Raw genomic sequence first — 22622 nt, forward strand, 5'->3', positions numbered from 1 at the left:
TTGAAGCCTTTTTTTTTTAAAAGCAAACACGGGGCAGAAGCCAGAACTCTATCTCTGCAGAAAGACAGTGACAAATGGGAGTCCTCTATGCTGAATGACAGTAGTATACATAATCTATAACTCTTTCTAATACATTAGTGAGTGATTGCCCTTGTTTACCATAATCCACCCTTCCCAAGCAATGACCCTTTTGGTATAACCTTAAATGAGAAAACTTAACCACTTCTCAGCCCTAAAACAATGGGCTGATGAATGTTTTTATGCTTCTTACAGGCAGGCAAAAAAAACCACAAACCAAAAATGAAAAAACCCAACAGGTTTTGTATCTACTTCTAAATATCAGAAAGGCAATGACTAACTGATGATGGAGATAGCTGAAGACCAATCGTGCAGTTATACACGTACTTTCTCTGACAGCAAAACCAATTGATGAGGACCTCACCCCACTATTCTTCACAGCAGTTCATTACCATTCAGCTGTGCAAATAAGACTGTTCTAAGTTTGCAAACTTTAACTAAACAGCTGAGTGGTAGGAGTTTAAAAAAATAAAAATCTGGTGGGCAGGAGAGGAGAACATATCAGAAAACATTTGTGTAACTATTCTCCCAAATAACTAAAATGTAACGTTCCACTAACATGGAAGGAGGACTCACTTTAAGAGGCTGATCAACTGGTTGGTTTCAATCTTGTTTTTCCCCAACCAGAAAATGAGATATTATTAATCTGAAACAGCTTTTCACAAAATTTATTCATGAAGAATGTCACCAAAGTATGACTATTTCCATAACAAGAAACTTAAAAACTGATGCAAATTGTTAGGGCATATTTGCATCATTACTTGGGGTATACTTAGCTACATAAGTTAACTGAGGTGCACATTTTAGCACCTAGAATATGACAACATGTGTGCTAAAATCACAAGAGCAGCCAGTTCAGGTCTTCTGCAGTTAATAACCCTGCCAAGGTTGAACCCAGTGAGATTATCTTGTGGCAAATCTAAAATGACTGATTTTCAAAATTTCTCCATATAGCTTGTTACAGTTTTTTTTTCCTTTTCCTCTCTTAACTACTTCCAGACAACCTATACAGCTTCATTATCAGTGCAGACAGACATACCAATACCACAGGATTTCCTGGTCTGCAGTACCAGTGCCTCAGCTGAGACTGTTGTACAGAAGAGATGACAAATACTTGTGCTGAAAACATAGGTATTCTTCCTGCAAGATCAGGCAGCTGTTTGTTATGATTGCTAAGTTAAGACCAATTTCATTCAAGGATTATGTGACACATAGTTTAGACTTTGTAAGTCAATTTCTTTCTAATTTTTTGTGGGAAATAAGTGATAAAGAGGTTGTTCTTAATGTGTACTGTCCAGTAATTAGAGGACATTTTCTTTAACAATATAATTAACTCAAGCGGAAATATTTTAATTCTCAGTAGTGACCTTAAGCTCAGTGTTCTGCTTTTTCAGAGCTTCCATGGTGTAGGAAATTTCTTTCCACGACTCAAGCTTAGCTTTTGCTTGTTCAAGAACCTGCTCAGCTTCTTGTTTAGCTTCTAGCCACTGTGTTGAATCCTTTAACATCTCATGAAGCTGCTGTCTCCGGCTTTGGAGGTGTCCATGCACTTCATCCCACTGGCTCTGTATCTTTTCAACTGGTGAAACACAAAGGAAAAACAAAAGCTGAGTCACTTAAAAGCTTTTTCTTTCTTTTTTTTTAAGGGAGTAAAAAATAATATTTAAAACTTTCTAGAACTGACTGTATTGGAGAGCTCTTGTACTTTTAAGCTGCAATTGTGACTAAGTTTAGTTTAACAAAGAAGAACACATAAACTGTTCTGGGTCACACAGTATGACACTACAGTACACAGCATGTGTTTCGATGCATACGCAGCCAGAAATGCCATGTTCATGCCTCAAAAAGCATTATGAAACAGGATCACATTTGAGAAAAGGCATCAGCAATAATCTTTCATTCTTACCAAACCAACACAAGGTTTAATATTTTCTGAAGAACAAGTCCTTTAGGGACTTCAGTAATATGAGTTAAAGATTTATTGCAAGATATAATTAATGGCTATACTTTCTTATTTCATTAAAGCAAATGTTAGAAGACTGCAAAGCCTGTCTAAAAAACTTTCTCATATGTTCATGTTAATTATAAAATGACGATTAGCTTTATCCACTATTTGAACGAAATATGATTTGTGGGAACTTAATAATCAGTAAAATCACCGATAATAAGTGTTGGCTAGTATTCAGCATCAGACTCATCCATAGCATAAAACATCAGGAGACCTAGTCATCCAAGCAGCTGAAGTTTGACAAAAAACCCCCACCAAAAACAAACCAAAAAACCAAAACTCCACAAACAATAAAATCTGCGCACTGCATGAAGAAATAGGCATTTTTTAATTTTTTTTTTCAGTTCCTTGAGGTTAGGCAGCACAAACTACATTCTCAATATTTTCTTGAAAACTGCCTCACTACATTGAAAATTCACAGGCCTTCTAGGGAGGGGAACAGAGATTCCTCGAGTGCTCAGAAAGCAATTGAAATTATCATTGAGCGGTGGTAGTTCCAACACTGCATCTCTCACTGCAGGGTTGATTCCAGAATGGTGCAGGCTAAAGACTAAAGGGATGAGAAATGCTTCAGCAGGGAAAGGAGACTTCTACCTATCAGTGCTCTTCCTTCTTCCAGAGGAAGGGATAAAGATCTTTACATGGACTCAGCTGAGTTTTAGAGAAAGAAAAGAAAACCTTTCAGCATCTCCTTCTCAAGCCTAGGGAGAAAAACTGTGAGTAAACACACATAGCAGCATGTTCAAGTCAAAGGAAATGCAGAAGGAACTGAAGAAACAGAACTGGAAAACACAAAGCACAATCAGAGCAAAGCAAGGTTAGCCCTAAGGCCCAAACACTTAATCTGAAGTAAATCTAACCCCTCAATTTAGAAAACTGTATACGAAGGTCACAAAACAACAACTCGTTTCTGTGCCCTATCTGGATGAGGATTTCCAATGTAAGCTTTCGGGTATACTTGAAACCACAAAGAGATTGTGGTGTACAGGAAGGGTGAATAACAGAAGTGTTCTTGAACTGCTCAAGTAAAATCTCTGTGCTATGGCTACAGCATGTGACTCAAGGGTTGTGTTGGAGGTCTTCGGGACAAAGACTGCGCAAACACTTTCCACAGTGTAGCTGGCATACAGGCAATAGATGCCACCTATTTCTTGCAAATAACTGCTCAAGCTCCTTCCTTCTTAGACTCTGAAACATTCAGTGTGTTATCATTTGATTTCTGGCAACCTGGAGATTTTGGTACGTAGCTGACAAAAGTATAATAGCTTGTTTATGTCAGCTGTCGATGAAAAAAATTACAAAAATCCCACCTATTTTTGCTTTATTATAAGTTTCTTTGTTTGTTGGTGTGGGTTTTTTTGGGGGGGGGAGAAGGATTAAGAGAGAAATGAAAACTCTGTTGCAGAACTGCTTCAAAAGAAAACTGGGTCTACAACTATATTAATTCTTCATAATAGCTGCTTTTAATAACAAATGCTGGTATTTCTTATAAAAAAAAATAAAAATATTTATAGATGGGTCTCTTCCATAATGTCTCATGAGGTTTGTAGCTAAGTAAGACATATTAGCAGTCCTTCTCTAGGGACTGTGCTTTTCTCAGCAAGACTGAGTTTTTCATCACATACCACAGTCCTGGGACTGTGTGATGACCGATTCTCTCACCCCGGTGGGGAATGAGGCTGCATAATGAAAGCTGTATTCAGGACATCTCAGGAGCCCATTTACACATGTGACTATGAATACACAAGCTCCAAATCTATGAAACACATTTCCTCGTGAAAATACATGAGTTATCTCCCCCAAAAAGGGAAAAGAAAAGCTTCCAACATAGGCACTTAAAAAATAATGTGTAATAGTTTTGCTTTATTACAGTTTGGAAATGAAGAGTTTAGGAAGTTACTAGGTAATCTGAACCAAAAAAAAACCCAACATTGTTTTCTTGAACCAGTGAGTGACAAAAACCACTTAACAAAGTACTTCAGTTGGGGATAAACACACCGTGACATCTACATAATTAAACTGGCCTTTCTGAGATAGAATATACCAAACAGTGCAGTACTATATAAGACAAAATATGTAGAGATAATTTATTAGAGAGGCCTTTATAGTTATGACAACATTATTTAGTTTAAGGTAACACAAAAATCCCTTCATTACTCTACGTTTACATCTTCTAAATGATGCTCCCATTTGAATGTGAACTATTGATTGGTTTTTGAATAACAAAAAAACCCAAGATGCTAAAGCTTAAAATATGCAAATTCACTTCCAAAATACACTGAAAACCACAGTGTAAATCAGTGTCTCATCAGGATGTATTTTTTTCCTGTGGATACTCTTTAGTGGGATGTTGCCCACAGAAGGAAAGGTGAATACCACTTATGGATTTGTGCCAAACAAAAAAGTTCAGAAAATCCAATTTGAGTGTATGTATGTGATCCCAGCAACCCACGAACCCCTCACCTGTAGCTAATTAGTTACTGACTCCAGATGAGAAGGGTCAGAGAATTGCTATTAAATAATGTTGTTGGACAGTAGAAGACAACTTTTAAAGTATTCTGAACACCATGGGGGTTTTGTGAAGGGCACTGAAACTTATAAAAGACTTTCTCTGACTAGGTACTAACAGCTTTATGAAAATATTTAAGGGTGTTTTATAAGATAGCAATGAGGAACCTCAGTACAAAGTTCTTTCAGGCTGACACTCTGCCTATAGCCTTGGAAGGGGTATTTCTGCTGTCTGGACTTTATAAAATCCTTAAGGTTACAATGAATATATGGGATTCAGCAGAGGGAAAATTAATTTCTTCCAAAGTCTAATCACGCTTACCTGGAACCAGGAAGACAACCCTAGAAATAAGAAATAGAGTTCCAAAAACCAGAAAAATAGAAGAATTTATGGCATGTGAAGCAATTCTTCCAGAAAAGGATTTGCCCAATTTTTAGAGAACTATAGAAAAAATTTTACCACTACTTCCTACCTTGAATTTAAGGCCTTCAATAAGTAATATTCAATAAATTAAAAAAAATTATATATATAAAACAAAACCAGGCAAAAGACTATTGCAAAGTTCATAAAATATCCTGAAACCTAAGCAAGAATATTTAATATGGCTAAAAAAGTAAGCTTTGTCAGGAAAAAGTAATGTACAGTCCTTACTGCACTCTGGATTGTGATAGCATATTACTGAGATCAGACTCTGGTCTTTATCTTTTAGATATCATTGCACCTATGTATTGTGATGACTACACATTGAAAACACCTAGATAGACAGAACAAATGTGGATCAATGTGCGCTATTAATATCACTGAAGCACAGGAATTTTAAATAATTTGTAATGACGACAAAAACTTTTTTTCCCCATAGTTCAGTATTTTCTGAAACACCTCAATTTACATTGTTCATTACAGCTAAATTCTGTGCCTTCTCCATTTCAAAGCCTTATCTCTTTTTTAGTGAGGCACTCCCCCTTTGTATCCAATTTTCTTCCTTTCCCCCCCCTCCAAATTTGGCAACAGCACAATAGCTTTATTGTAAGAATCAGTACTTGAAATTATCTCAAGAGGATTCTTAATTACTCAGTATAAAATTTATCTACCAAGCAATCTGCAAAGGGGCAATCTGGAAAAAAAGGACAAAATTTTCTTTATAGACTTAAGGAAAAGAAAAAGGAAAAGAAATAATTTAAAATCATTTTCTCTATCCATGTGGCCATTAACTAGTGTTATTTGAATATAAAACCACAAAAATACTTGACAATTAACAAATCTAAACTGGGTATCAGAAAGACAACATACATAGAATCACAGAATAGTTTAGGTTGGAAAAGACCTTTAAGATCAAGTCCATCCGTAAAGCAAATACTGCCAAATCCACCACTAAACCATGTCCCTAAGCGCCTCATCACAGAATCACAGAATCACTACGGTTGGAAAAGACCTGTAAGATCATCAAGTCCAACCATAAACCAACAAACACCACCATGCCCATTAAACCATGTCTCACAATGCCTCGTCCACACGTTCCTTGAACACCTCCAGGGAGGGTGACTCCACCACCTCCCTGGGCAGCCTGTTCCAGTGTCTCACCACTCTCTCAGTAAAGAAGTTTTTCCTAATATCCAGCCTAAACCTCCCCTGGTGCAGCTTGAGGCCATTTCCTCTTGTCCTGTCACTTGTCACTTGGGAGAAGAGGCCAACACCCACCTCTCCGCAACCTCCTTTCAGGTGATTGTAGGGAGCGATGAGGTCTCCCCTCAGCCTCCTCTTCTCCAGGCTAAACAACCCCAGCTCCCTCAGCCACTCCTCATAAGACTTGTGCTCCAGACCCTTCACCAGCGTCATCACCCTTCTCTGGACACACTGAGAGAACGTCCACACGTCTTTTAAATACCTCCAGGGTTGGTGTCTCAACCACCTCCCTGGGCAGCCCATTACAACACCTGACAACACTTTCAGTGAAGAAGTTTTTCCTCATATCCAATCTAAACTTCCCCTGGCACAACTTGAGGCCATTTCCTCTTGTCCTATCACTTGTCACTTGGAAGAAGAGACCGACACCCACCTCACTAAAACCTCCTTTCAGGTAGTCGTAGAGAGCGATAAGGTCTCCCCTCAGCCTCCTCTTCCCCAGGCTAAACAACCCCAGCTCTCTCAGCTGCTCCTCATAAGACTTGTGCTCCAGACCCCTCACCAGCTTCGTTGCCCTTCTCTGGACACACTCCAGCACCTCAATGTCCTCCTTGTAGTGAGGGGCCGAAAAGTGAACACAGTATTCGAGGTGCGGCCTCACCAGCGCCGAGTACAGGGGCACGATCACCTCCCTACTCCTGCTGGTCACACTATTTCTGATACAGGCCAGGATGCTGTTGGCCTTCTTGGCCACCTGGGCACACTGCTGGCTCATATTCAGCCGGCTGTCAATCATCACCCCCAGGTCCTTTTCTGTCAGGCAGCTTTCCAGCCACTCGTCCCCAAGCCTGTAGCGTTGCCTGGGGTTGTTGTGACCCAAGTGCAGGACCCAGGACTTGGCCTTGTTGGATCTCATACAATTGGCCTCGGCCCATCGATCCAGCCTGTCCAGATCCCTCTGCAGAGCCTTCCTACCCTCAAGCAGATCAACACACCCGTCCAACTTGGTGTTGTCTGCAAACTTACTGAGGGAGCACTCAATCCCCTCGTCCAGATCATTGTTAAAGGTATTGAACAAGACTGGTCCCAGTACCAAGCCCTGGGAAACACCACTTGTGACCGGCCGCCAGCTGGATTTCACTCCATTCACCACAACTCTTTGGGCCTGGCCATCCAGCTGGGTTTTTATCCAGTGAAGATTACAGCTGTCCAAGCCATGAGCAGTCAGTTTCTCTAGCAGAATGCTGCAGGAAGTGGTGTCAAAGGCTTTACTAAAGTCTAGACTACATCCACAGCCTTTCCCTCATCCACTAAGCAGGTCACCTTGTCATAGAAGGAGATCAGGTTGGTCAAGCAGGACCTGCCTTTCAGAAACCCGTACTGACTGGGCCTGATCGCCTGGTTGTTCTGTGTGTGCCACGTGACAGCACTTAAGATGATCTGCTCCATAATCTTCCCCGGCACCGAGGTCAGGCTGACAGGCCTGTAGTTCCCCGGATCCTCCTTCTGGCCCTTCTTGAAGATAGGCATCACAGCTAACAACAGGTTATTTCCTGAAGTGAAACCCAAACCCCATGCAGTTCCTAATCACAGTGCTCCAGACAGAAGTCTTCATCGTACTTCACTTACACAAGTTTTGCACTTGCTTATTGGAAAGTGTCCCAGCATGGCTCCAACTGCTCCCAGTTCAACACTGAACTCTCTCAAATGAATAATTTAGAGGCATGGTGAGATTCTACCAGTACGTAATTTCAGGGTTGCTATTCAATTTCTTTTTTTCATCACTACTATTCACTAGTTGTTCAATAGTGATTATATCACTAAGATGGATAAAAGTAATTCTGCTGAACTGACCGCAGATTTAGTAAGTTATTAGAAGCAATAACAAAGCAGAAAACTTCATTTAAAGCGATCAAACACAAGATAACTATTTTTCAATCTGGTTATCATATTGATTTAGTACATTGAAGAAATAACACTCTCAGTGAAGGAGACTGCTGGCTTAAGTGTCAGTTTAGTTTATTAACAAAAATTTTATACTGGTTTTTTCATACTCTAGGTATAAGAGAGAAACAGCAAACAAAATAAATGTCTTATTCTCTGTTAAGTGTTCCTATCATTGATAAGACAAATATATCTTCACTGAGAGAGTTTTCTCTCTGCTGTTTATGTTATAACAGCTGCGGAAACAACAGAAAAGGAGTCTGAGAAGAAGCTGTCAGTCACAGAAGAAATAAAGTTCATGTTACTATAAGTTACATTTAGCCTATGCAAAGATGAAAAAACCAATCATTCCATGCCAGTTTGATAAGCCTATTGAATCCAGTACACACTCCAAAAAAAGTGACCAAGTAAATGAATAGCAACAGAATTTGCAAGGTGGAAAACCTCCACTTCCCTCGTTCACAAATTACCTAAACCGCACTCATTTTGCTCTGTGGGAGAGTGCTTTTCAAAAGCATTATTGTCAATATATTGACATTTTCTTATAAAAGTAACTTTTTCACTGTAGATTCATAGATTTGAAGACCAGAGAGACTAATGCAATCTGACCTGCTGCAGAATATAACTGGACAACAGCAGAATTATGGACAGTTATAATTCATGTTACCAAAAGAAGCTACTGAGGCACTGATATTCCTTAGCTGAAAAACAAAAATCATTTTATATGCATCTCTGAGTGTTTCAATTTACTTATACCTTGCAACAATGATCATGATGAAGAGACACACTGAGCTTGAAATCTAGCCAATTCTGAAAAATGACTTATGAATAGTTACATATTTTTGTCATAATCTCTTGAATCTTCAGGGTTTTTCACCCCCTCTCCTTTGTAGCAATATGAAACACTCAATGTACTGAAAGAAAAGAGTAACCGAGATCTTCATTCTTAGAGTACTGAGTAGCCTTTAAAAACTATGGGTGTACAGAATGGCTGTCACTGGTAAATCGAATGAAAGCATAAAGAAGAAAACATTTTACATCCTCTGCCAATTGTAACAACTTCATTTGTCAATGTTACGTATAACAGGTTAAGAAATCGCTGGGTGAGGTCGTAGTACTGTATTCAGAAAATCTTGCTACAGAACTGGATGCCACCCTGGTCTGAATGTGGTTTCCACAGTCATAGGATTGCAAGCACAACACTTCATATGGTACATGTACCAGCCAGCACTACAAGTAGGAGACAGCAAGACACAGTAGTATGCAGAGCAAAACTGAGTACCTAGAGATTGTAATATCAGAAAATGCTGAAAACATAAAAACTGAGATTTTTGGGAGGACCAGGTTAAAAACAGTCCAAGCCCAACATTGTGATTGGTTGCCCTGGAAGCATACTACCACAGCTTCAAAGCTGTCAATACAAGACTTTTTTTCAATCATATGCTACCCTGAAAATTATTCCTACTTCTCCCTAGAGATTACTCCCACATCTCCCTAGAGTTTAAGTCTTTTACAAAGTTGTTTTCAAAGATAAGTACATGTTTTAAGATTCATCTTTGAATAGTCTATCAGGTTGGATTAATTTCTGTTGGAGTTGCAGCCCCATAATATACTTTTCTTTGAATGTTCTGGATAGCTAACAGTTATGTATTTCATCTTACTTCATATGCTTTTAACTAATCTATACATATTATATTTATGATATAAAATTTAGTTTAGTTAAACTTTTGTGGCGGTATAGAACAATAGGTTTTCCAATCCTAAAACTGTTAAGTGTGTCTTACTAAACAGTGAGCAGGTTTTCTGAGAGGCTTGATGGAGAAACTATAATACAGATTTAAACAGAAACATACCAGATTACTGCACCTTTTTTACACTTTCCCCTTTCTTCCACTAAACAGTATAGTTTCCCACATAATAGAGATAAACAAATTATGAGGAAAAAGAGATGTTTTTCATAGGGCTACAAGACCATTCTGAAGGCACAACACCATGCATTACATGCAAGGCTTTCTGACACTTTCCAATTACGGCTCAGTTTTCTGTAAACCATGACTGGGATCACAGCTTAAACATCATTTAAGCTTTGTCTTATCTTGTGGTTACCTTGCTTTTCATTATTGTATTGTTCGAAGCAAATAAACCTAAAATAACATTTTTTTTTCCTAGGAAAAGGATTCAGTTAAAGTTCTCCGTTTGTCAATTATTTCTTGCTGAAGGTGCTCTACCTTCTCTTCTGTTGCCTTCCAGAACAGGAGGTGCCTGCCCTAAGTCTTAATCTTCAAGAACGAACCACTTTAATAAAGTCTATCACACAACATCCCTTGACAAAAGGATGCTGGCTCTGTTCTTATGAACAATCGTGAACCTGTGAGACACTGGTCTAGGGAGAACATTCGGATAGTAGATGCAGAGTCAAATGAGGATAAGTTTTAAACATTTCTTTTTTAAATGCTGAAGTACTTAAGGAGTTACAGGAACAGTTATAACATCTACTAAGTTGCTGCCTGTAGGCTATCATTATGGAGCGGAGCTGGAGAGGACAGAGTACACAGTAGAGAACAGTTGGAGCCAGCCTACTCAGATAGTAATTTATGCTTCATCTGTCCTTCTTTATCTTTTCTTGTAAAGCAGTATTTCTCTTAATCTTTTTCAGAGGCTTATAAAAGTCATACTTCTTAAAAAAGGACCTTAGAAAGCTATGGCAACACTTCAACTAAATATGGAAAAACACTAATAATGTGTCATCTAAGACACTTTATGTGTCCCTTAAATGGTCAGTAATGGGAAGAGAGGATTTAGCCAATAAAACCAAAATGAATGGTGGGGTGGCAACTTAGAATATCTAGTTTAATGTGAAGTCTTCATTTATGCCAGTGAGATATCAGATGTGGCTTTTATGCACCATTAATCTATTAAGGTATTAATAGAAAGATAATTCCTTATCATATATGTATAACAATGTGTAATGAGAGATTTTTTAAAAAAGCTTATGGCTTACAAAAAAATAGGCAAAACAGAAAGTATGTACACAAATTAAGCTGCATACAAAAGAAGTGAATGAATAACACCCAGGAAGAAGGAAAGAAGTGTAATCCTCTATGCTATTGTGAAATATTCTAGTTTCTAAGAACAGATAAAAGGTATTACAAGGGAAACCAGGAAGAAGTGCTCAGAGTCTTCAGTTGTCTTTCTGGGGTGATGAAGAGCGATGAAAATGGACCTGAAAGACCTGTCAAGGCATGAAAGCCATGGGAGGAAGAATGTTACCTTCCTTGGCTTCTCAGAAGCTAAAAAAGATAGGCAATAAGGGAGAGTTCAACAAATGTGGTTGGGTTTTTTTAAACATACACAGGCATAATCTCATTTTGTAGTTTAATAATTTTGGGGGGTAATTAATTTTCCAACTATTGCAACTCTATGATTTAATTTTGTTTTGTTTCACTAGGGTAAGCCTATTTTTCTTTTATCTAAAAATCACTTCCATATGATCAAACTAATGAAGGTCACTCTGTTCCTTTGGAAGTGTCAGAACAAACAGAATGAACTGAAAACTGTCAAGTGGTTTCCGCTAAGCATCAAGTGAATAATTCTTCAGCACTGTGAAGCATACTTTATACCTTGCTATATGGAGTGGGAATTGGAGACCAGACTAAGCTGGTAGCACATCTAAAGAAATCAGTTTCTTTTAACAAGCAAATAGCAACTTCCATGACTGAGCACTGTGAAGGACATGTAAGAGCTTATTATTTGGAATACAGGTCCTTCAGAAAGCACTCACTAGCTTGTCAAGTTTTTCTAGAAGTATTTATGTATATAATATTTATCACCTCTCAGATGAAGTTTTCATGATCACTTTTTCACTGAATGAAAAAGGGAACAGATCATGGTATACATGATGTGGAAGAGCATTCGCCTTGCATGTTAAAATGTTATACAATCTGTAAAATTTTTATGTGAGAAATAAACACTTACCCTAAAGAGAAGTAAAATTCTTCAGGATTTAGTATGAAATAGGTAACAAATCTAAATGTAGTTTTGCTAGAAACCTACAGAAACAAATAAAAATACCTACATGCATATATATGCAAGTATTGAATAGGGAGATGGATAGACAGATTAGGGAGTGAACTTCTGATACTTCTCTATTGCTGTCAGAGCCTTAAGAAGTAGGTCAGGACATTTATGGAGAAATGGACTGCACAGTCAGTCTCACTGCTCAGGCAGGATCCAGATTCAGCAGTGATTCTTCAGTGACCCCACCAGCAGGATGCATATTGACATGCCACCAGAAGTTAATTAACTTATTTTTTTCTGCAGAGACTCAGATATTTGGATAATATAAAAAACCAACTTTTTAGTAACATTGTACTAACTGAAAAACCAGAGGGTTCCCTTGCTGGAATGATTTTATCATCTTTCAAAATGTTTGTTTTATTCAATTTCCTTTGTGGTATGTAGAAAATAGCTACTGCATTATTGAATTTAGCTACTTTCTTAAATATTCATCATATAATTATGAAGACTTACATTAGATTTAGAAATGATATTTAGGCTGACGGAAGGTACCCAAGCTGAAGCCACAGAATTATGACTAATCTGATTAACTAGATGAGTGAATATATAAGTAATCGCATTGTTTCAGTTTTAAATTTATAGAAAAGTTTTCAAAGAACTTAATGGGAAAAAATAATTAATTTCTGTCTTTTCTTAGGAATGTAATTATTAATTAGAAGTGACTAGGTATTTTAGTATTTAACTCTGCCCAAATGTCCATTAATATATTTTCTAGGATTTTGGTGACTTAAGCTATTAGAGGGAAAATAATTTGTAATTATGAATGTAATTTCTGTTCATGGATGACAGCATTTGTAATACTTACAAAATATTTAAGAAAACCTTTTTTCAGAAGAAATATGACTTGTCTGTGCCTGTATTTAAAAATGGGACATTAAATTAGTGAAATTTCATTCTACTTTCTCTGAAGATAAACAAAAATGCTATTAGCATTATTAAAGTACATCAGCTTTCATATACTAACGCTTTCATAGACTTCCGTACTTACTGATGCAAAAACATAATGGTAGGTCTGGCAGTTTAAGTCCTGAAATGTACAAAATTCATTACCTACCTAATGAAGCATACAGGCAATGAATTTCAGAATTCTTAGTACCACATAACTTTGTGTTGCCATCAGACATTCATATTTACATCGTATATTTTTAATGTCATCAGCCTACTAACTCCTACTGAGTTTAGGCTGAGACTTGCTTTTCAAATATATCTGCATTTTTTAATCTGTACACTGATTTGCTTTGGTTTTGATTTAATAGATGCAGCTCTAACTGTATCGGCAAGACTGTGGGAAATCTTATGAGCATCAAAATACCTAGAAAATTAAAATGGACTCAGGAATTCTGCAAATGTGTGAATATCAGGCTCCAAGCTACTGAAGCAAAGTTTTGCATACTGTTCGTATTTCTATTTTCTTATTCAAGAAACAAAATAATTTCCTCAGGAGAACCTCCACTCCCCACAAAAGCCATAAATCCAAAATTCAGAACTCAAAGACTGCAGCTGGCTTTGATTCATTTTACAGTGAATAAACAGCAAATCTCTTCCTTCTGTTATTTGACATTAAATATTATATAAGCTGTCAGAATAATATCATCCAAAACTAAGCTTTTGTTTTCTATAATTCTCAAGGTCCACATCCTTACCACTGTAATACTTACTAATTAAGCTGCATCAGCAAGGGTAAACTGGCACACTTTGTGCAATGGTCAGTAAGCAACACATTTGTTGGTCTTTACTCTGAGACCATCTGCTGGTACAATTGCTCTCTATGGTTTTCCATGACCAGGAATTATGAGCACAGACTATCCTGAATCTTTTGCTGTTCCTCTTCTGACAATGCAAAATCTGCACAGTGATTCGACTGCTGTACCTCTATGGCATGCGCCTCTCACCGGAGGTCAGCTGGGAGACAACTCTAGAGCTCCATTCACTCACCTACGCAACCATCACTGAAGGCGGGGTGCTGGCAACAATACTGAGTTTAGCTCAGTGGATGAACCAAAAAAAGCCATGCATGCATCAGAAAAAAACAGTGGGCCAAATCAAAACATCATAAGTCTGACTTTTATTTTTGTCTCTGAAAGCGAAGAAAACTTCCAAATGAGCAAGAATTGATTTCAAAGCAAAGAAGTAAAAGTGTTTCCTTTTAAAATATATCTATATTCAACTTTAAGCATAAATTTTGGGCATTTTGTATCTGAACTGAGTTAACTTAATAAGTTTGTTATTTCACTAAAGAAATAGAACACTGTATAAATTTGTTTTATTTAGAATTTACCAATTTAATAATCACAGAATCATGGAATGGTCGGGTTTGGAAGGGACCTTTAAAGATAATCTAGTTCAGCCCCCCTGCCATGGGCAGGGACATCTTCCACAAGATCAAGCTGCTCAAAGCCCCATCCAACATGACCTTGAACACTTCCGGAGGGGGGCATCCACAACTTACCTGGGCAACCTGTTCCAATGTCTCACCACCCTCATCGTAAAGAGTTCCTTCCCTATATCTAATCTAAATCTACCCTCTTGTAGTTTAAAACTGTTGCCCCTCATCCTGTCACTACAGGCCTTGGTAAAAGTCTCTCCGCTTTTCTTTTAAGCCCCCTTTAAGTACTGAAAGGCCGCAATAAGGTCTCCCTGGAGCCTTCTCTTCTCCAGGCTGAACAACCCCAACCCTCGCAGCCTTTCTTCACAGAAGAGGTGTTCCAGCCCTCATGGCCCTCCTCTGGACCCTCTTTAGCAGGTCCATGTCTTTCTTGAACTGGGGACCCAAGAGATGGATGCAGTACTCAATAATGCAGTGAAATATCAGATATACAGCTTTCTGCATGGTATTTTTTCAGGGACAGTTGACCAGAAATTCCAGCACAGACAGAAGCTTATAAACTCAAAAGAAAGTAACATTTACAGATTATGCATTGTACTGGTAAATTGGGTAAAATAGTTACTTCTCTTACAATAATCTTCCTGAGAGGAGAAAAGCATCAGATGTCACAAGACTGTAAATTAAAGACTGTCTTTCTGGCCAAGACAAAGACAAACTTATTTTTCCAGATTTACAATTACAGTCTTTTAGAAAAATTACATTAATATTGAACTAAGTATTTCCAAAGGTGAGTTAATTCCTCAAGGCTTTTGCTTCTACTTCAGATGACATTTCCACATGTCTTACACCCCATTCTGTCTTCCCTCTCACATTTGTACCTATTTTCTACATACTCCAGGAGATGCTATCAGTCTGATACTGGTTAATCCATACTTTTTTATGCAGAGAAAGACAATCTTAGCTTCCCAACACTTAACTCCTTAATGGCCTGAAATACAATACTCCAGGACATAAAAATAGGCTGCAAAATGACCCAGAGAGTCTTTTGTGAGCAGGTTGTTATGAAATTTTTTTTTCTTCTTCTTTTAATGAGTATTCTCCACTTAGGTGGCCAAATAGTATTTGGACTTTGTTGAAATAAAAAGCAAATAAAGAGTAAAATTTCACACTTAAATTGACCTTATACACTTCAAAGTAAATATCCAACAGAGTCAACTAAGGCAGTAACATACATTGCAGAAGAAATGTTTCTTCTGACATTTCCAAAACATTCAGACATTTTGAGCATTCTTTGTGTAGCTATACTGCTCCACATTTTTTTTTTTTTTTTTAACTAAGCACTGATCAGAAAATGAAGGGGCTATTATAAAAATGCTGGTACTTGAACTATTAGAGGAGCACAGCATAGGAGCATGTAAGAAAAAAAGTAACTTTTTTTTTCCTATTTTTAATTTACAGGACTATTTCTCAAGGTCACATGAACTGGGTCCTAAGCTATGGAGCTTGGCATGTATTTGTTTCTTAATAACAAAATAAGACACATAAGTTTAAAAAAGAAAAATCAACAAAATCCCATATCTGTCTTCTTAGTCCAATATTTTAGCTCACTAATAAAAGAAAAAAATATATAATGTGCCAATTACACCAATCTTGAGAAAAGGAAAGACACAATAATTTGCCTTTTACTATGTTTTTGGTTTGAGAAGGGGTTGGGTTTGTTTTGGGGTGTTTTGTTTTGTTTTAATCAAACATCTGTGTTCTTTGTTCATGTTCTTTTTGGTACTTGAACACAAATCATAACATTCAAGAGACTCATGAGACACTAAATGGACTAAACTTAATCAACTTTAGACAAACCAACACACTTCAAAGTCACTATTCTGATATGCCTGAAACTCAGCAAATTTTGAACCTAACACACTGCATAGGTTTAGACTTGACATTAGGAAGCATTTCTTTACCAAGAGGGTGGTCAAACACTGGAACAGGCTTCCTAGAGAGGTGGTCGGTGCCCCAAGCCTGTCAGCGTTTAAGAGGCATTTGGACAATGCCCTTAATAATATGCTTTAACTTGGTCAGCCCTGAATTGGTCAGGCAGTTGGACTAGATGATCATTGTAGGTCCCTTCCAATTGAAATACTCCTATCCTATCCTATCCTATCCTATCCTATCCTATCCTATCCTATCCTATCCTATCCTATCCTAGTCTATATTTTACTATAGAGCTCAACATTCTGCTTGCAGGAAAATACATAAAATGGAGCAAAGAAAACGTATCCCATGAACAGATTAAACCATTACTGTTGCCATCCTAATATAATGCTGCAGTGAAGAAAGCCAAGTGTTGAAAGCGCAAAAATTCAAAGAGAATAAGAATAAGAGAAATGTAATGAATATTCTGCAAAATAATTATATCTTTTCATCTGGAATACTGCACTCATTTCTACACTTAAGAAGATAAAGCAGACATAAACACAGTCTGACACCTCCAAGAAAAACTTCCATGTCATAGGCATTTCCTCTACTGTATGCATATTCCCATCCAATTAAAATATAATGAAATAAAACCTTTTCTAAATATTCTGATTCAGGTTCTAAGTTCCACTATGCCCAGATGCCACCACTTTCTCACCATATATCAGACTGTTCAACATCTAATGTCCTTTGCTGTTACTCAGCTAGGGATTGTCCAGATCACTCTCTGATGGGTCACTGTCTCACCTATCATGCAATAGGCCTGCTGACAAGCAAGATGCAATATCAGCAGCTAATCTCCAGAATTTTTGTGCTATTTCCCCTTCCCTCCCTTTTTGGCACAATAAAGGCTGACACAATCCTGTGAACATTGCTACCCACTAAACACAGATTGAAAAGCCTCAGAGCTACCATTTTCATATGTTTATAGTTGTGAAAACAGTAATAAAATTAAATTCTCTGAATTATCTACAGTATTTCATAAATCATCATAACTATGATTTGGTATACATAACAAAATGAAACTACCAGCTGGTGCAACCACCCACAAAAGTCTTAGGACCTCTGTCACACAGGCTAAGCCGGTATTTACTCAGGCTGGACTCACAAAGGAGCTTTGGGGCTCTGCAAAACACTCTTTGTTATTGGTTATTCCCAACTCAAGCAAAACTAAACCCATGATAAATTTATATTGAGGATAGCCAAAGTAAAATCCATAGGCGGAATGTACTCCAGGGTGCTTAACTAGATTGTCTGAGAACTACTGCAGGTTCCAATATTTGCTCTTTGTGTATTGCATTCATTTTAGAAAAAGAGATGGGACACAATGTACACCAAAATCTGCATTTGCCTGATATCACTGATTATGTGGCATCTAAATTTAACTTGTAATCTCTGCAGAGCAGGACCTTTGTTTCCTGTTTGCTCTGTAATTACTACAGAAAATTATGGTCTGGCATAAATGAAAATATACTGTTCTTACATAGTTTTTTAAATAACTGTGGACATTAAATGTTGCCCATCAAACTCTGGATGAAATGTTAGTGGATGAGTAATTTGATCACCTTTTGAAAACTCCATTTCTGAACAATTCCTTTTTTGTTATTTCCATTTATTTTCATTTGGACTAATTTGTTGCAACACAGCTCGCACAGCTCTTCTCTTTGTATCATCATGGATAAAAATAAAAGAAAATGGATTTTTTTTACTGTTTAGATCTCTGCTTCTAGTCAAATTTACAATGTTCTGTGCAAGCTACTTTTCTAACATAGTACTACCTTGAAACACTGGCCAAACCAGCAAAGACTTAGCTTTGTCACATTTAAACAAAACAGGTCAAAACCCCTAGTCTTCTAAACACATACGACAGACAAAAGCTGGGAGATATGATGCATTGTCCCACCTTATCTAGGTAAAGAACCGGACATGTGAAATTAAATGACTTTTCTGGAATTACAAAGAAAGTCTCTAGCAGATCTGGAAATTAAATCAAGGTCATCCTCACCTCTAATGATACAAGAAGTTTGCTCTTACTATATTTTCATTGATCCCTAAAGGCAAAAAAACCCCAAACAATATGCTATCACACAACTGACCTTAGGCATAAGAAGTAAGTCAGTGCTTAGTGTTTGGTAGGGGGCTTGCACTAGGAAGAAAAATGAAGAATGGCAAGTATCCCTCAGACGCAATCATATATTTACAAGGAAGGAATAAAAAATGCTGCTTTCTTTGTTGTGGTAGCCCACCTTACCAGTAGGCTGCCTTAGCCTTTGCAAGTATCCTCTACTTTCCGTTGTGCATATGAGGGTTTCTCTTGATATCCTGGAATTTTTTGTTATCCTTTTTTGTTATCTTTATCTTGCCTCTTCTTTCACTGATTAAAATTACAGATGCAGCTAAATTAATCCCTAGTCCAAGTGTTTATATTAGCATTTGGGTGCCAGGTCCTGTTCCAGCTAAATGAAAACATGGTTACTCATTCCCTTATTTAGTGTCCAGGGAAGGTGGTCAGCATTTCCATTACTTTCAAAGCAATTTGTGACTTCTCTCTAACAAAAGTCACCCTATGGGTAGCTATCAGAGAACAGCACCTTCATTGTTGATGGCAGCATCCCTCTCAGTCCTCTCTGAGATGTTTCCGACATGCAGCACTGGAAGCACGGGCAGTGTTTCCGAGCAGAAAGCAGCCAGGCAGAGGCACAGATTTGCTCTGTTTCTACTGCTGCAAGCTGCTGTGGGTTTATTAACCTTCAGAATTCATCGATATCTCAAATGGTATCTGAGAAGCTGATAAGATCAACTCTAAGAGAAGAAGTTAACATGTAAAAATAGATGCTATTATTTGGCTTTTTTTCCCCCAGATCTCGTGCATTAAACCCAGAAAAGTAATGGTGCACTTCCTGTACAAAGCCATAAAACCACCAACACTTCTGAATAGGTCTGCGCAACCATCTCTAAATCTGATACAGTTTTCCTGCATTACCTACGCTACAGACAGAGGCCTGGTGTGAACTATGACAGCAATTTTTACAAGCCAGGTACTAGAAAGAGGAGGTAAGCAGGAGGGCATAGCCACAGTGAAAGATGAGTGCAATGACATGGTGCAAACAGAACAACAAGGGAAGAAGCAACACAGAAATGAGTTAAACTGATTATATAAAAAAAGCATTTTCCACAATGGGGACAGAGAGAGGAGAACAGTAAATGGAAGAAGTACAGGAAGGAAGATGAAAATGCACTTCTAAGAGTCCAAGTGATTTTCAGGAAACATCCCATGAGCTCTGCTTGTGCTGCACGCTGCCTGGGAGCCTGGCAGCTGCCTGACCCCCTGCCCCAGCTCAGGCAGCACCAGCAGCACAGCCTTGGCTGCCTCCGTGGGGCAGTGGGGCCAGCCGGGGCCTGCAGGGCACCCAGGCGGGAGGAGGCCGTGAGCCACCCTGTGCCGGCCACAGCCGATTCCAGCCGGCTCCAAGGCCTGCAGGGACAGCTGGCACCCACCAGAGCTCCCCCCAAAGAGAGGAGCCAGTGGCGCCTCTGCCCAAACCTGTTGCAGACAAGGTGGCAGCAGGCAGGGGCAGGAGGCACAGCGGAAGGCCAGTAAGGAAACACAAAAGGAGAGAGGTGAGCCTGAAGAGAGGCGTTTGGAGAAACAAAATGGAGGAGACAGGTGGAAGGGGATAGTGTTGGGGATGCGGCTGGAGGCGCACACTTGGAAGGTGGCACTCACACCACGTCTGCGAAGGGACCTGTGAGGGACTGCAGCTGAGTAAGAAGCCAGCAGCGGAGACAGAAACCATGGCGTGCTGATCCCTGCCTCCTGTGCCACCTGCCACTGTGCCAAAGGGACTGGCTGGGGACAGAGTGCAACGTGTAGCAAACGCTACATGTTGAGACCAGGAAGGTGGGAGGGAGAAGTGTTGGACTGAAGCTGAGCCTGGGGAAAGGGAGGAAAGGTGTTTCCTTAGCTCTTCTGTTGTTTATGTCTCCTTTGTTTCTCAATATCTGAATCAGTAATTCACCAGACCCGCCCCAGCCCTGTCTAGAGTCCGTGCTGGGGAGAGAGTCAGGTGCACACCAATTCTTGTGTATAGATTGGAATGACATGCAATGTTATCTAACAAATAGGTCTTGGTCCCTGACAAATATAAAGATTTCTGCTAGAGGATATGTTCCTTGCTTTTACCAGTGTACCTCCACAGCACGTCATTGTGTCAAGACCTACAGCATTGCTCTTGTACAGCCCCGCATCAGGACGCTCATATGCCCCCTGAGGTTGTGTCCTGAGGTCTCCACGTGCTAGTGGAGGGCTCTGCCCTTGCCATCCCAAGCAAGTCTCAGAGGTAGCTCAAGTGTCTTTTCATAATGCTGCATTGCATCTTTTAAACAGTTTTCAAGTTTGTAAATATGAAAGGTTAGGTTTTCAGTGTTTTTCTAAATTATTAAAATCACCTGTAAAATATAAAGAACCAAGTATAAACATGTAGATGCAACAAGTATGTGTAACAGTGAAAAACTGATGAAATGGTTTTGATACAGATGGCAGCACATGTGCAACAGCACAGTTCCTGTCATCTTCTATACTTCGGGGTTTGCCACCAGATAAAACATCTATGAAAATCTCATGATTCCCAAAAGTCTTAGCTGTTCATTAAATTCTGTCATAGTACCCAAATCTAAAAACAAATGCAAAATCCAAATTACTTTCTAATCAATTGCTGCCATCTATTCTGACAGAAGATATTCAGGTATGTGATAACATCAAGTCAAGTAATAAAGACGGTCAGCATTGCAATGTCAACATTCACAGAGAGAACTGCAAAAAGTAAACCCAAATAAGTAATCCCACTAAACAATAAAAAGAAAAAGATCGCTAAAATCCAGGCAATTTAATATTAAAAAACAAGTGATTTTTTGATGCTTGTATAAACTGACTCAACTTCAACATTTAAAAGTTACATTAAAATTAAATTAATTAAAATGGTTAATTAAAATATTAAAACTCTATATAAAGACAGTGAAAAGAAAGAAGTTAATGAGTTTTTTTGGGTAAACGGGATGCTTTTGTTAAAAATGGAGCTTTCTAATTCCCTTAAAGAAAAAAGGGAATATATCCAAACTATATGATGCAATACTTTTGAGACTTTCAGACTTCAACCATACGGAGTAGTACTAGCATTCAGCAAGAAATAGAAAAGCCCTATTTAAAAAGAAAAAGAAAATAATTTTCCATGATCTTGAGCAACTACACACTCACAGATTTTAAGGTTAGAAAGTAACTTTATTGATTGTCCAGGTGGACCTTGTATAAACACAGCAATGAAATTTCATCAGTAGAAAGGGAATTTAAATTGCTTATAAAAAGAGTCTTTAACTTTGAAAAATAATTCTTAAAGTGTAGAATGTTAATACAGTTATTAATAATAGGCAGTTGCTTCCCCTCTTTCACTTTCAGAGCTTGATCGTTTTGGACATTTACTTGCAATGGAGATGGGCCACAAGTATGGTATAAGTGGTATAAATATTTTTAATGGCAAATTATTAACACTACTCCTTTTAGCATAGAAAATTGACTGAGTCTTTCCAGTATTGCTCAAAGAGAAAAAATATTCCATTCTGATTATTTGGCCACAACACAAGTCAATGGAACATTCTTCTACCACTGACAAGATAAAAGTCAAACCTCTTCAGCATTCATTATTTTCAGATTTTAAAGTATTTTATACATATGTTAATTAACATTTGTAAAATGAGACTGAATTAAATTTTGAAATCCAATGTAATTAAAACCAGATTTTTTGCTGTAACACTGTAAGTAGGAAGTCTCACATTAGAAACTGTTAAATATGTTGAAAACTGTAAAATAACTCAATGCTTGCTTTCCTGAAGAACTACAAATTCTTGACAGTTTTAGTCAGTTAAATGTTTCAAAAAATTATGTTAACACTTCTCTGATTGTTTAAGATATGAAAGAAAGACTTTGTATCCGGAGAAGTACTCTCAATTTACTTCATATCTGCATACTATTGAATTCTTAAATATTCTTCAGAAGGACATGATACTAACAATTTCTGAGACAACAGAGT

General features: G+C 38.1%; 1 protein-coding gene across 2 annotated transcripts in view; it reads right to left on the minus strand.

The window, feature by feature from the left end:
• The window catches only part of DMD (dystrophin), a 907831-nt gene that overhangs the window by 281575 nt on the left and 603634 nt on the right, over positions 1-22622 (minus strand). For both annotated transcript variants that reach the window (XM_059827200.1, XM_059827195.1), the window contains one exon: positions 1446-1657. In XM_059827200.1, the coding sequence (XP_059683183.1) occupies positions 1446-1657 (212 nt within the window). The remainder of the gene's footprint in view (positions 1-1445; positions 1658-22622) is intronic.

This window comes from Gavia stellata, chromosome 1 (genome assembly GCF_030936135.1).
Source record: "Gavia stellata isolate bGavSte3 chromosome 1, bGavSte3.hap2, whole genome shotgun sequence".
NCBI lineage: Eukaryota > Metazoa > Chordata > Aves > Gaviiformes > Gaviidae > Gavia > Gavia stellata.